The 16,838-nt window shown below is 39.2% G+C and overlaps 1 protein-coding gene across 2 annotated transcripts in view; it reads right to left on the reverse strand.

Annotated features, from left to right (window-relative positions):
* Window positions 1-16,838, reverse strand: part of CLIC5 (chloride intracellular channel 5) — a 79,797-nt gene that overhangs the window by 43,782 nt on the left and 19,177 nt on the right. The window contains exon 1 of one of the 2 annotated variants that reach the window (XM_026093833.2): window positions 16,579-16,838. The exons of the other annotated variant lie outside the window; for it this stretch is intronic. Within the exon in view, the coding sequence (XP_025949618.1) occupies window positions 16,579-16,641 (63 nt within the window). The 5' untranslated portion in view covers window positions 16,642-16,838. The remainder of the gene's footprint in view (window positions 1-16,578) is intronic. 2 annotated transcript variants of the gene reach the window in all.

The following is a 16,838-nucleotide window of genomic DNA, read 5'->3' on the forward strand; positions in this document are numbered from 1 at the left end:
TCAATAGGGATGTTCAAGCATCAGCTATTGCTTGGTTACCTTGGCTACCATGGTGTTTCACATAGGAAGATGTAAGCACTTTGAACAAAAAAACCCACAAATTATTTTATAGGAGAGAGAAATGTGTTCTGTAACATATTCATATTAGGTGGCTGCTCATGCTCTGCACATACAGAGTGCAGCTCTTAGATTTCTGAAGACTATGTCTATAGGGCCATATTCCAGGTTTGGCCATTCTGCACCACGGCTATTAGCAGACTATCCTATAACAGCCTTGATTTAATTCTGCTCCTCTAAAAGTCAATATTCGTACACATTATTCCCACTAAAGACAAATATTTCACACTTCACTGACAGCAGAACCATATTTTGGATTCATTAATTTCTTTCTAATACATAACCACAGGTGACTGTATGGGCTCTAGAGAAAGAAACAGGGGAGGAATCTGGTTTAGCTACTCACAGAGCACCAATTATAATCATATCAAATATAGACGATTCTATATCCTAAGAGCTGATTAGATATGTGAAAAATTCATTCCCATAGGAAAGCTCTGGAAAATCAAATGAGAGATAAAAGATTGTCAAAAGGTGGCAGGCGCAATGCAAATTATACTAAAATTATTACTCTTTCTAGAGAAGATCAGGTGCAAGTATAGGAGTCATCTTTCAAAGAAAGCTCTGTGCAGAGATCTGTTGATCCCCTTGCAGTTCTGGAGCCCTGCATGTAGGTGTTCTTGTAAAAGTTAAATCTGTGCACATCTGGAATTCAAATGTCTGTTAAAAATCTCTGAGTCTGCGACAGTAATCTGGTCATGTAGCATATTCTGCAAATGTTGATGAACTGCAGCCAAATTTCCATGCCTCTAAGCAGCGTATCAGACTAACAAATAATAACAGCAGCCAGGTGCTGAAAGTTAATGCTGAACCTGAAATCAGATCCAGGGCTGAATTATTTATTGAAATTCCATGACTTTATTTGCAGCACTATTAGAAAAGTGAGTCACTTGCAGCTATTTGCAAATAAATGGATGAAGGGAGTTTTGTCCCTGATAAGGGCATTTACCACTAAATCAGCTGAGCTGAGTGCAGGCCATAATCTGCCCTTAATTATAGTCTCTTTTTGTATCTTATTTAACATCACACAAATAATGTTCATCTGTGACTTCTATTGATTTAAATGGGATTAAAGAGCAATCAGGAACACTCAAGAGACATTCTGCAGTTCTCAGGACTAAGTCTTTATATCTTTTTGCATCTCCAAAGCTATCAGTACTGTAAAGGGTATAAGAGATGCTTCATCCTGAGGTGTGATGAATGTGTAAGACTTTCACTGAAAGTAGAACAAGTTGTATTGCAAAAGAGCACATCGCAGGATCGAGCTAAAATTTGGTTTGATGTTAGCATCTCAGTATAACTTTCTGATAACTTTCTGATGATGGAACCCACAATACCTTCAGTAAAAAAAAAATGATCTAATGTTATTGTACAAAAGCATTTGCTAAGGGAATACAAACACAAAATAAACATTTTTTTCTGGTTCCCAGCTACTCACAGAGAAATAATTACAAAGCTTCGTAGTTTGGGGATATTTTTGCACCATTAATGTTCTTTTATCTGCCAAAATTGCTGTATTTGTTCATGTGATTATTGACACAGACCTACAGTGAGATTTAGCCACATATCAGCTAAATATCCCTATAGAAAATTACAGGGGGTGTTACACAACTAGGTAGTCTTTTCTGATAGCCATCTGCAAAGCAGGGGAATGTGACTGTCTCTGAATATTTTCTTAAACAAGAAATAGAAAGCAAGTTCTGAGTTTGTAAATGTAAATATCTGCAACGAAAACCAGATTCTGGATATGTACACATATCCAAACAGCAAGCAAGCATTCCCTGTGGCTCTTATCTGCAAGCAAAATAATTTGCATTTTCAATATCAAATGCTCAAGAAAAAAATCACTGATTCTGTCCAAAAGTTGGTGAGAAATCACGTTTCTTATCTACTGTCCATCTCAGTGGAGGATGAACTCTTAAAGTCTCTGTGTATATACTGTTTGGGTTATTTTGCAAAGCTCCAGTGATGCAAATTCCAAAGCTTGCCCTTGGATACTTCTTTAAGATCTTCTAAAAACACATTATTAGCAATTTCAACTCAATGCTCAGACTGAATTTCCTCTATTTGCAATTTATCCTACTATCCACCATAAAAACCTTAACGCATTCATCTTACTTTTCTTCCCTTTATCTGAAATCTTATCCAGTTAAGCCATAGTAATTTATCTATCACCTCTTCACCTTTTACCATTCTCTTGCTTCTGAGATGCTTGAGCATGCTGTCTTTTCCCAGTGCCTGCATTTTTTTATCCTCATCACTCTTGGCTCCCTTTTTCAGTTGAGCCCCTCATGATCTAAGCAAGCCATTCTCCAAGGAGGCCGCTAGTGAGCAATGTCATAGAGCAATGTCTTTCTCCAGGCCACCCTTTCCTATCATGCCTGTCATCGTAGAAGCAATTAGTAACTTCCTTCTCCTCAAATCTCTTGCACTCACTCTCTTCCCCCACTCCCATGCTTCTGCTTTCCTGATTTCTCTATGTCCTTATCATTTTTTCAAGGGTCGCTCTCAGCCACTTCTCCTCTCACTTTCTTCGATCCCTTTTTTATTTCTAGTGTCTGCTCCTAGGCTTCATTTATATTCCCCTCTCATTTCAGCCACATACTCTGTTTGCTGGCTTCACCAACCAAGTCTGTGACAGCAACACTGAAATCTACCTCCCAGCTCTCGCCTCGTCCCCTGACTGTCCACTCTCCATTTTCTTGGCATTGTCACCTAGCTGCTTCACTCTAATTAAGCAAATCAAATTCGATATGGTGGAAATGGGGCATGACATGTGGTTCATGCCCTCTAAATCCCCTAAGGGATTCATCACTAAGTTCATAACTTGGTGCCCTGGACACCTTCTCCTCCTTTTAAAACAGTGTCCAACCATATCCTATAAGCCATATCTTTCCTCTGTCCTGGCATTCAGTTGCCACAATGAATGTAGGAGTCCAGACATAACAGAAAATTATACTGCAAAAATACCTGTCTATACACTGGTTTTCTCTCAAATCAAAACAGTAAAACCAGCATCCTCATTCCTTTAGTCTCGCCTGATGCTGCTGTCAAAATCATTTTCCTTCTACTTCTTTCAACTCCTTCTCAAGCTTTGTGCATCAACAGCCATATCAAATCCACCCTTCCTTTCCTCCTACGAGCAACATTGGAGTTCGTCTTTCTCCAGCCCTCATTTTTCCACCTCACATAATGACTCAGCTGAGTCATTTTACCACGCTGTTTGCCTCATTTTCGCAATCTTTTCATGATCTGCAACACTGCAGAGCTAATCACTCTTTGGGCACTCTCATAAACAAAAGTACTTTCTCACACTTGTTTTCTCTATCAGGCTTAACAAAATAGACATAAAAACTAATCTGTGCCTTCTTGGTACTAGTGTCAGTTCTGCGGGAAAACATTCATTAAAACTTGTTGCTCACAGATGAACCTGAACACTCAGGTTATCCTAAAGTTTATCTATCCAATAGACCTGGAAATTCAAAAGTAATACAAGCATGACACTGTACTTCCTATGCTGTGCTTATGCTGGGGACACAGATGTCATTCTATGCTATCAATCTACAATCTTTCCAGTCTTTTACACCATTTCTATATATTTTTACTATTTGCAGTTTGTTATGCAGACTGTTAACAAGCACTGCTTTCCCAGCATGATTAATCAAGTATAGTTCACTCCATACCACCTTCTGGTGCTATACTCTTAATCAGGTGGATGGGCAGCCCATTTCCTAACCACTGCATCCAGGGCAGGGCTGAATCCCAGAAGTTTCCCTGGCAGCTTTTTGTTTTATTCTGTGCTCCTGTTTGATCTAAGCAAGAGCACACAGCAGCTTCCATTTTTGCTGGTTGTCACACAGCACTGTTAGTCTTAACAACCGCAATTTACAGATTGCCATTTGAAGTGCATGCTCCAAACATCAGCCATAAAAAGCTCATTGGAATGTCCAAGTTAACAAGATAATTGAGAAACTGGTATTTGGCAAGAGAAATTCTGAACATTTTGTATATGTTTGTGCAGAGCTAAGCCCAGTTCACTTAAGCACCTGAGTAAGCTTTGATGAATTAACTATTTTCTCATGTTTATGTCTACTTCTCTCCAAAACAGAGATACTTTTTACTACTGTGGAATGCAAATCTATCTGGTGGTTCTTGAAAAATAACAAATACAGCAAATTTCTATAAATTCACATTTCTATTGAATAGCCAAACATCAAAAAAGCCCTATTTCTCACAGCAGGGCACAATTTGATTACTACTAATTGCACCCACTCACAGAGATTCTGGATATGGCTTATTTCTCTGCATGTTCCCCCAAATCCTTGGTGCACAGTGTGGAAGGGATGCCCAGGGGCTAAGTAGGAAAAGCTCTCTTGCCAACACTGCAGCATGATGCTGACAAATGTGCAGATAAGTTCAGGAGGAAAGAGGCACTTCCTTCCACTTGGAAAAAAAGTCTTTTCAAGGTCTGTCTCTTTGTTGGGGGAATGGGACCATACTTCCCTTAAATTCCCTTCCTAATCACATCCTTTCCAGGACTGGTAGCTATATAAAGCAATTTTTTTTAAAATTTTTGCAGGATCATCTCTTTCATGATAAGTATTGCAACTACTGCCCGCAGGCAGAGATCATGCTCAGCTGGATAAGGGTATGAGGTCTCCCCACCAACGCAAATGAGTGAGTGCATCTATGCCACAGTGCTGCTGGTTTCAGAGTACACGTGATGGACAGGTAGAAACTTTCCAGTCTGGAACAATCTTCTCATATCCGTGTTTGACTGCCTTTTTTATAGAGTGAATAGTGAGAATTATGACTTATAAAACATTTAGAGAAATACATAGTAAGAGATGAACTAACCCCCAAAAGATAACATTCATGCCCTCTGAGGAAATCACCTTGGCCCTACCTTGTGATTGGGTCACTGAGTGTTAATGCAGAGGAAACAAAAGATCAGTTTTGAACCCCCATGCAAGATTTAGAACTAGAACTGAATTTAGAGCTAAACTGGGAAATTCTGATTTAAAGGTATTAAAAAAACCCCATGAAATCCCAAGTTACCACATCTCAATTCAAGAAAGAGAAACTCAGTCAAACAAGGCAAAAATACCATTCCTTATGAAACTGCAGGTGTCAGTCAACAGTCAGAGAAGAATAGAAAGTGAAAATGATCCAAATTCTAGTGGAAGAGTCAGAAACAAGGCTTAATCATGAAGGGCTATGGAGCACTGTAACTTTTTGGAATGCCCTGAAAAACAGAAAGAACTAGATACAGAAAAACAGCTAAAACCATCGTTCTCTGGGATCCTATAACCTGCAAGAATATTCCATGATTCAACCCCTCTTCATCCTGGAACCGCTTTAAAATGAGAATAAATAAAATAAACAAACCAAACAAATCTCCTGCATAACGGATCAGCAACAATGGCTCATCACAAAACCCAGGGCAGTGAAAGAAAATAATTTCCTCCCATGATATGCACCCGTACGTGTTTGAAGTAAGCTGCTCATTCAGCAGCTAAAAGCAAAAGGAAAGCAGTAGCACAACATGCCTGTTGACCCACACAAAGAGAATCGCAATCTAGAAAAACACTGGCAACAATAGCAATGATCCATCAGAGGCTGTTTTTTTCTGAATTCCACTTGTTTCAGACAATGCACAGGTACAGACCCACACTGGCACCCAAAACGACAGCAGCTGTGAGTGGTGGGTGGCGATGGTCAGAACGTTTATTTGGGTGCTAAAGTGGTATGGGGAGAACAAGCTTGGCAATTAATATAAAGAAGCAGCTGCCTAATGTCTAAGAATTAGCTTAGTATTTTATGAGTTGAATCACGAAGAACAAGTAGCTTTTACAGTAGTTACTCTATGTGAAGAGAAAAGACGTGTGTTTTAGCTACAGAAGCTACTGGGCTGAATACAGGTAAAAATCAATGTCCATGTAAATGTGTCACAGAAATTAAAGCAAGGTACAGAGACGTGGCATGGCTTACACAATGTCCCCATGTCAGTCACAAAGTGAATTCAGACCTCGTAACTCAGTTTAGCTATTCTTTCATCTCATCCGCAAGGTCTGATCCATACTGAAACAGGCATTCGCAGCCCCTGCCAACCCGGTGTCTCCCTGCACTTGAGTCTTCGAAGGCCCTTCCAGAGTCTGGCCCTTCCATATCCAGACAAAGATGAACGTATACATAACTACAACCTGAACTAATCCCATCCTGGGGCACCAAGAGACATTTTAAGAAATGCAAGTAGCCACTGAACATCATTTCTATTAGAATGTCTTTGACCACATGTATGTTATCTTTCAGTGATACAGAAATCAAAGATTTCTTGTCTCACTATCTGTGCTTGAACCAAGCCTTCTTAGGCTGTTCTAGCTGCAGATTTTATGGCATGCTTATTCCTGTATTGACTCTATACGTACTTAATTAAAGCATATCTAGCCTCGATCTGAACCAGACAAAGAAAGTGCACGGCCTCATTTGGTGGCTCATTCCAATGGTTAATGATCTTCAAAGTTATTATTAAGCTTATTTCTACTTTGACTACATCTGACCTTAACTAACTGTTCATATTTCTTGTTACACTTTTTACCAGTAGATTAAAAAGCCCTCCACAGGTGTGTTCAATGTTGCAGTCAACAGACCTTTAGTCTTTTACATAAGCAATAAAGACTGCCTTAAGGATGGCAATCTGAGTATTTTCTAACCCTTAAAATCATTCTTCTCTATATCTTTTCCAGCGTGGTAACACATGCTAGCTCTGTGTGCATTTAAATCACCTAGGCTACAGATTATCTGAACCTCGAATCCCCCTACTAATAGTAAAGGGAAAAAATAAAAGGCATAGTTTGGACTAGTATAAATTGTGTATTTATTATTGGAGTATATACTATGAATTACTATGCAGATATGACACATCAAGGCAGATCTGCTCATGCTAAGTGCTGTACAAAATTACAACGCAACTCTCCTGGAATGCCAATTAGTATTTTCTCTGGGTTTTTGCATAGTTGCTAGAAATACCTATAAAGCAGCAATTTCAGCTTCTTTTGGTAATCAGGTACATCGAAAAAAAAAAGGAGAATCACCCAAGCTCCCGATATGCAATGTTCCTTAAGTAGAAGTTGAATCAGGCTACCCTGGGGACCAATGTGGCTCTCACGGGGATTAGGGCACCAATTAATACAAATTTCTGAGTCTGAATGACTGTAAGAACAAGCAGAAAAAATAGAGAAGTTGAAAAAGAAGGTACTACAGAAGAAACTACAGAAGATACAAGACCCTAAGAAAAAAAGAAGGGCAGGAAACTGAGGACAGGGTGCCAGCAGAAAGACAGCTGGAGCTTTGGCCTCTGCCGGGGACGACAGCCCAGGCTAAGATCCACCTTCCTTCTACCTGGCTGGGCACGGTGCAGTGCTAACATGGCTGCACAAGGTCAAGGCTAGAACTAGCTCTTGTCCAGCCACTTAGTAAAGCACCCAACTGCCTGCACCTCAAAGCGGACAACTGTCCAATTTTCTCCAGTTTGATTTCTTTTATGTTCAGTAAATCGAGATATTGAATATTCTTAGTTAGGAGACAGTTCTACATCAGAGACCTGATTTCATTACATATTTCTCTTCTAAGTGGGGTTCTGTGCCATCCTGCAGATAAGGGTGAAGAATATTCCCTGCTTTCACAGTGCACCCACCTTTGGTTGAGAAGGATTATTATCAGCATTTTATAGAGGTGGAAATGAGACCAGGAAAGCCTGAGTAACATGCCCAAGGTCACTGAAGAAGGTAGAAAAGCAAAAAAGTAAATAAAAAACTCCAAAGAGTGAAGGTGTTAACCTGGCAATATCACTTTGCTAACCTTGTTGCAGAATTTGGATGGCAGGACCTTTTTATATTTTGATTAGAGCTGGATCAAAAAAAACCCCAAATCAGAGTTTCCACCTGGTGGGAGCTGTTGCTTGAGATAAAGTGCTGAAACACTGATTTGCTCATAGAATGGAAAGTCAAAAATATGTTGATTTGCATTTGTCACAATCAAAATCAACATCTGGGACCATTTTAATGTGGCAAAACGTTTGCTATGACACCTTACAGAACTGTACCTCAGGTACTTTATGTCCCAGTCTTTTTTTCAAGTGTATCACCCCTTACGACACTGCAGCCATGCGATTTCTGTGGTGCACCAGGGGAACTGAATTGAAGAGGAATCTCTGTTACACCACAGAGGATCTACTTCAGTCAGTAACACTGTCATTAAAAAAGGATGCACTTAAGTACATATATGCAACCACCTTCCCCACAAAAAGTCAGCTCAGGCAGACAGTCATGTGAAACCGGCCTCAGACAGAACAACTACGTTGTCCCCATTTGATTAGGTTTTCCCATGTTACGACAAGGACATGTTCTAAGGAAAACAAAGACATTGAACTATATATCTATTTCTCCTTTGATTATATTATGGGACCCTCAAAGACAGTGAAATTCCAGCAAACTACATGAAAACTGTCAGCAAGGTAGAAGAAAAAGACCTAAATTAGTGCCTTTGTGAAGAAAAGGCAACCATGCAGCGTTCTGTCTTGCCCAGAGAGGTGGTCCAGTAGAGAACACTGGAAAGAAGCTGCAGTTATCGCTGTGGGGGGCTGCACATAATCCATAGGAAATCACAGAATAACTGAGCTTGGAAGGGACCTCGTCATCTAGCCCAACCCGCTGCTCAAAGCAGGGTCAACTAATCCGACTTCATTAGCTCTGCTGCTCAGCGAGCAACTTGCTTTTTGCCTTTTTTCCTTTTGTCTTTTCCTAAATTACCAAAAGTTCAGAAATAGTAGGGTAAAGTCACAAACACTCTAAGAGAGAAGGAAAAATACTCATTTACAAGTAATCATTTAATTTAATACAGTCAGAGAAAACACTCATCCTACAGACCCATTCGACATTTATGTGTAAACTTTGCTATCAATTTTAGTAGAAAATGGCAATGACATGCTGAAAATCTAATCAGCTACAGAAAATTCTACCCTTAAGTGCTATTAGATAAAAATCACTGGCTTTGGATCTTTAAAAAAATAACTGAGTATAGTTTGAATTACTTTTCTTCCACTGTGATAATTTTCAAGTCTAAGATGCAAAAATCATGCCTAGAATACACTGTAATGCTGATTAAATTCATCAGACCTAAAAAAGAAACGAAGATGTTTTTCACTTACAGCTCCAAATGTACATCTATCCCTGGTATCACACCTAGGTGAGTTTTATTGAACATCGGCAATACAGAAGAAGTGCAAACAAACAGGTGGAGCAAGCAGCAAGGCAGGGAAGGGGATTAGGATCTCTTTCGGACTCTGTCAGTGTTAAAATTTAGAGTGTCAAACAAATCAGTTGAAGCTGTTTTCAAAGAATTTACTATAGCACTTTAGGTGCCTGCTCTGGTGTCCAAATTCAAGTAAGATTTATAGATCTGAATACACTGTGAATCCAGCATAAAACCAAAATCTTCCTAAATCCTGCTGGTTCTCCCTATGGCTTTGAGTCAGCCTTTGCTGGAAAAAAAACATCACTGAAATCCGCTTTTATTCATATTTAAAACTGACTCACAAACTCACAGCACCTTAAAATCTGCCTGACTCTATTAAAAAAGAGTAATTTGAAAAATCTTCCATAGGAGCTCTTAGTTGCAAAATGGAAATACGAGTGCAGCATTGCTGGGATTTGTTTGCTAATATCCGCCAGATTTTGAAGAATTAAGTGTCATACAAGTACTAAGTATTAGCCTAGTGGCTCCCTTGGAAAAGATCCCTGTATATTTTTGGGATGCTATGTCAAATGATCTCAGTGACATTTACTGTTCTGGAATAGCCTCAGCAGAGCCATATATTGCTGATAAAAGTTTCCCAAGGACACTTACCGGAGCTTCACTGTCAGCACTGAACCATGACACAACAACCTGTGAGCCTGACAAGCTATATGCTGCTTGTCCAGAGATGGAAAAAGTGCTATCTGCAGCTAAAGATAGAGCACCCAAACCATACCAACAGCTACTTCTAAGCGCAAGCAATAATGATGAATATCACCAGTTATTCATTATCAGTATGTTAGAATTAAAACACTGTATTTACCTGATTTGACTATGGAACTCAGAAAAACTGGACTAAAAGGAAGGATTTAGTGGGCAGAGTTTAAATATGAGTTCTTAAATATCCTTAAAGTGAGGTTTCTCAAAAACACACAGCTTGGGCCAACTCTACTGCCATTGAACTCAGCAGTAGAAATCTCATCAGCTTTTATACCAATAGGATATGATCTATTCTGAATGTATCTGAAGTCTTACCCACACTAATTATGAATCCAATTTAGAAAAGCATTTAAGGAAATAATGTCTATGCATATTCAACAAGGCATTTGAACATGTTTAATTTTAATCAGATGTTTTGGTCACACTTAACATCTTTTGATGCCATCAAGTTCAATAAAAAGCAAGCAGTCACAACCATTCATATTAAAAACAAACAAAAATTGTAGCAGGTAATGGTGTAATTCACCTTTAACCTTACATTAACAATCAGATCATATACTTAGGCAGAAAGCGACTTAGATGAAAACCCTCTTTAACTGGAGGTGTATAAATCCAGTTTTCCAATCAATTCTAAAAACATTCCAGACTAGGTGCAAGATGGCAAGGATAGTAACATACCCCTGCCAAGTCCTTTTATAAATTTGGCCTGCTAAAACTATTTACTGTCTGTCTCTAATTCTTCCTCCAGTGAGACACTTGTCTTGACATAAGACAAAATCTGAAAATCCTCAAAGAGAGAAAACAGACATGCAGACATACAGACTTTGGGCTGTGTAAGACAGGCTAAAGCTTCTTTAGAGTCTTGGTTTTCTTCATCACAGGGAAAAATAAACAACTTCTAATTTTAAAACATTTGCTAGACTGCTATTTGTTAATTTATTGCATTATGTTTTGTTAACAATAAAAGATTAAAGCAAAATTAGATATTGCCAACACAGATGTTTTCCTCTTGATTCTATATGTGCAGGTGTCTGGACTACCAGTAAAGCTTGCAAATTTGGTAACCTTAATATAGATGCACTAGACCAGCATACGACAAGGTCAGATGACTCCCTCAGCCAGCCGAGGTGGTGTGGCACTGCTGCCTCAAAGAAAGCTTGGAAGAGACATGTGCCATGCTGCCCGCCACTGCTTGACAACTCAGAAAGGGTTAAAAATGCAAGATCCTGAATGAGACCCATGCTCGTGCCAGCTTCCAGGTTATCTGCTTTGTAAGGTGTCTATGTTTGAAACGTGAAAGATTTGGCAAATCACATGACTAAGGATCCAGAAAAATGTTGTTGACTATCATGGAGCACCAGATAGGCTGAACCAGATGTTTCAGTCTCATTTTCCTTCCCTGTTTTTCACTTTTTATTATTTCCTTTCTACCAAGAAAGTTTCACTGAACATAACAATTTTGTATGGAAGCCAACAACTGACTTCATAACAGCCAGGAAAATACAGAACTTCTTAAGAACTAGAAGAGAACTTTGTGCTTTCCAGATCTGATTGTGATTTCCACTCGAGCATCAGGATATTTCTTGGGCACAGTCTATGAATCAAATAAATTAAAGAGCATGTATTGTTATAATTAGTTAAAAGGATCCTATCAAGTCTGTGATTGCAAGGATCCTGGTTTATAAAACCATTATATTCTATCGCCTTTTGATAACCCCTGAAAGTCTGGAACTAAGATCTGTTCTCTCATCAGAGTGATTTTCCTACCTTAAAAAAACAAAAGCCTGAACAGTGGAGAAGGGTTGTTTGTACTAAGAGCAGCTTTCTTCACTTGTATCTTCCTTTAAGGCTACATTACAGCACGTAGCCAAAATGCTAAGCAGGGTTAGTTTGAAATCACCCTGTGACAGAGATAATAAAAATAAATAAATCCAGAAATGCACAAGAAGAAATCCTGAAGTCCACAAAATGCTTGCCCCTTTCTGCTCCTTCTGGGGTAATTTCTGCCCAAAGGAGAGGCAGAAGAGCACCTATGTCCCGCTGAGGGCAAAGTCTCACATGATTCATGGGCTTTTGACAGAGGGTGCCAAATCAGCAAGAATGACTTTTTTGTCCTGGACAGCAAGGCTCTCTGACTGCATTCGGGTGGTGACAAATCTTGCCACTGCTTTTAAACCTATTCCTATCAGACCCCTCAAACTTCCCAGCACGACTCAGGGGCATCTGTCAGCTTTGCTGTTTGCGCATGTGCCTTCCTCATTCCAAGAACATGAAACTTTGACATGACACAGGGATCACAGGTTCCTCGCATTTCTATCCCAGCTCTGGGAAACCATAAGCACACTAGGACCAACCTCCTTCTGACAGTCCTCCAACTACAAATGACTTTTAAGGGCACAACGTTAGGCCTTGAGCCTTACCTTGGCTGATACTCTACCCATGCGATGTTTCAAACATGCCTTTGCTGTGTCTGCTCATGCACAAGACAGGTACTCTCAACTCCTGATAGGTAGAAGAGGTTGAGAGCATTTGGCATGTTGCAGCTTTATGCCTTAAATTGACAGATGATAATATATTTAATGGACGAGTTGCTGAGTGTGGAACTTGGAGGCCCTTGAGAGGGGTAAATTTGCATTCAATTAGCAAGCACCTTTACATTTTCTGTGGATGGGTATTCAAAATGATCGCATTCAAACACCTTGTGAAGTAAAAGCTAACACTTTTCAAGCAAAAGCTCCTGAAAAGCTGATCTGATGAACATATCTAGAATAGTAATCATTCAACACCATGACAATGGTTGCAAAAATAACTGTCTGCCTACCTCCCTACTCATTTTATTACACTAACATGATGATACTACTGTCTTTAGAGTATCAAAATATGCATTATTATATATTTTCTTATACAGTATTCCTAAAGCAGGAAGATATTTTTAATGAAATGTACTTTGGACCATTTGTGTGGCTTATTTACTTTCCAGACTGCACTCATCCTAAGCAATGTAAACAGACAGCTGTACTTTTGAGTTTTGTTGTTTTTATAATGTTTTGTTTTCTGTGTTTACAACATACCTCCCTTCAAATTAACTTTCTAGATGTTAAGCACTACTCTAATTATGAAATGCATCCAAACACCTGTTCCACTGCAAATGAAAAAGAAACAGTAAAAGTTCTGTGATCCATAGGTATTTTAACAGTCTGTATTATAGCATCTCTCTAAAAGTAGCACCATTTCTGTTTAGTCATTATATTCAAGTGTACAAGTGCAAGATTGCCAGAAAAAGCTATATATACCTTCCATCAGGGTGTCATTTATAGGGATGTACTCTGCTTTTCCAGTACCTGAAGAATTAAAATTAACGTGAGTTACAGCAAGGTGGGTTAAGTACAGCGCAAGTGCTACCTCCTGACGACTGCTCTCCTGAAGCTCGGACTGCCAGCTTCTCTCACTGCCACCTAACAAGCCTCTCTTCTGGCAGCCTCTTCCAAGTCCTTGTCGAACAACTTTATAGAGGGAATTGCTGCTGGAGAGCATCAGTGCTCACAGAAGGCATGGTTACACGAACTGCAGACCTGATTAGAGTGGCACCAGCTCCCTGCCAGACTTTATCACCCCTCGGTTTTGCCAGTTTCCCTGTCCATCTCCTTGTGTCCTGACCCAGATTTGGGCGCTGTGAGGAAAGCAACCATTTTACAAAAAACAAACGCTCGTTAAAAAAAGATCATTTCACAGATCGAGGTTAGAGCAGAGTCAGAGAAGCATTAAAATCAATGGGGATGCTAACAAATAGGTGCGATAACCACTTAACCTGGCTCTGCCATAATAGTTTAAATATCTGTGCTCTGAAGTCCTGTTGGTGCTGCCCAGCCTATCTGCATAGCTCCGGAGATACCTAACCTGCATTAGGTTACAGCACTGCTCTTTTGTTTACAACCATCTCTCTACTTGTCTTTCTAAGGCTTCTACTCTCCTGGTTCTCTAATAGAAAGAGGGAACAGAGCAGTTCTGTAACAACTTACTTTTTTTTTTTTTTTTAACCTGAGACACAAGCTGCTTTTATTAGTGACTTTGTGGTTGGTGAAATACAGCTCTTTTCTGGATTACTCCTGCTTACAGAACATCCAGTTTTCAGTGGGCCACATCCACTCTCTTACACTTCTGTCACTGATCCCTTTATTCACTGGCTCTTTCAACGATGCAAGTCACAATTCTTTTCCTTGAGTGAAATATTAGCATCACAAAGTCGAGTGATGAAATGCTCATTGACCCCAATATCTCCTGTTATTAGAACTGTCCCCAAGTGCAGCCCAGTATTTTTAGGTTTTCAAATTGTTCCAATGTCTTAAAATCATCTAGAAGTAGCCACTTCTCTGTTCTTCTTTCCAATCTTAAATCAGACAAAAGTGCCTTCTTCTTTGCAGATTCTCACCTGGATCAGCTTTCCTGTTTATCTCCCTTTACTAGTATGCTATCCTTTTAAATTTCATGCTCCAACAAAGTTTTCATCTATTAATATATCTCTTACATTTTCCTATTTTCACCTTTTAGCTCCTCTTTTATTTGTATGTTCTTCTCTTATTTATTTTTCAACTTTTGAGCTGTACAATTTTATACTCTGGTTACAAGCTTTAGCATTCAATTTTTTTAGACTTTTAATTAAATTAAATGGCACCTTTCCAAAACTTCAGGAGTTGAAATTTTTCAACCTAAATGGAAAGTCTCCAGGAAGATACTAATTTGGTGATAGACACTTAATTCTTTTGCTCCAGCTCAACAAATTATGAGTTTTATGCAAGAGTCTCTATGAAATTCTGTAACATGCATTATGCAGGAGATCAGACTATTAAGAATGTTCTTTCAGGAGTTATAAATCTTCAGATGATGGCATAGCTCAATTTAATTCAATTAATATTTTGTCACTAACTTTTATGGTTCTGGAACTTCACATAGTGAATCTGGAAAATGGTCTTCACTTTAGCAGCTGATGCTAGTCAGTGAACACATCACATGTGCATCACATGTATCCCTATCTGCCTCAATAAAATATTGTAGACACTTACACAAACCAATAATTAAAGACATGCATTCCAGAATACATTTGAGATGACAGAATGCCAAAAAATCCCACTAACCTATTTGTTAGCCCACAAACATCTCCACTCAAATCACTTCTGTAGAAACAGCTTGCAGAGAAAAAGTACCGGGATGCATGGACCACTGCAGGTCCCTTTTAAAATACTGAGCTTTGCACAAGGATCTCCTGGGCAGATATGAACCAAGAATTCTTGTGCATTCTCTATTTCTTAAAGAAAAAGATCTCTACACTGGCGTGGTCAGAACGGCTGTATTTGAATTGTTTGGTTTTGAAAGGTGCGTGAAGAGGCCATGTATATGCATTGCGGATGTGGCTGACATTTCAGCTTCTAGCCCAAAATATCCATCATGGAGTACAAAGCAATTGCGTATCTCAACCTGGCAGAAGGGAGGAGTTGGAATTTGCCTTCCCAATCATTCGGTACTCTATTTGCAAATGGCCTGATATAACTCCCGCATATTAATAATAATCCTATCAATTTACAGGGGTGGTTCAGGCTTGGAGAGACCAAATACCGAGGTTTCATATGGGCATAGTGGATTTCAGCCCAGATGTACATAAAGGCCTTGAAATATGCTCTGAACATCAAAATATCTGAGCTCTTCACTGGGACAGAGTTTGCATGAAGTTTGCTATTAATATGGTTACATGCATTATGGGTTTGAACTATACCACTGATTTTAACAAAAAGACTTCCACAGCCCAAGACCAACAGATGTACCCAATTTGAAACATTCTGAAATCCTACCATATAATAAGTAGTTATTTTTCTATATTTTCATTATGTTGGTTTCTGTTCTCCGTTACCTTTGTATAGAATGAGAATGGGCTCTTGACTGAGGTAACACAGAGTAAAAACTGATTTGTTTTCCATTTTTTAGAAAGAGGAAGCACTGCAGGGAATAATCAAAAGACTACCAGCTTAATTCAATGCTTTTTGTTTTAGGAGCTGCTAGGGCTTTAGCCCTGACAGCCTCTGAGAAGGTACAGAATCATGCTCAGCTCTTCACCCTCTCTTCCCATAACTGAAAAAGGAAGTCAGGATTCTCAGTGAAAAAACCTGGCACTATAAATGTCAGGACAGAGCACAGTGCAGGCAGCAGGCTAACAATAACAGAACAAACTCACGAGGAGAACACTAACAATAAAAGAAAAGAAGCCTGACTTTCCCTTAACAACATTACCTAATTTTAACATTACGAAGAACAAAGCAGTGTGAACATGTTTGCAAGAGATAACGGGCTGTCAAAGAACCGTTTCCACTCAGCACCAGGAAATTAAAGTTTGATTATTAAATAGAAGCCCAGCTGATCTGAGCACTACACAAGTGTCCAGTTCACAGAGCAACTTACCTTCACAAAGAGCTCAATTTCAGGGTCCTTTCCTTCCCCATTAGCAGGAACACAGTCTGTCATCTTTCACCCCCCAAGGCTAGTAGCTGATCTCCTTATATTAAGAAGCAAAAGGAGGTTTCAGACAGCAGCTGGGTTTCCCTCTCGAACAGCTCCCACAAAGCTTTTAAAACATTGTTCGTAATGATAAAATTCCACACCAGTGGAGGAAATCAGTTTCCAAGTTAATTAAAAAAAAAAAAAAAAAAAGCAGCCAGCAG

This window comes from Dromaius novaehollandiae, chromosome 3 (assembly GCF_036370855.1).
Source record: "Dromaius novaehollandiae isolate bDroNov1 chromosome 3, bDroNov1.hap1, whole genome shotgun sequence".
Classification (NCBI taxonomy): domain Eukaryota; kingdom Metazoa; phylum Chordata; class Aves; order Casuariiformes; family Dromaiidae; genus Dromaius; species Dromaius novaehollandiae.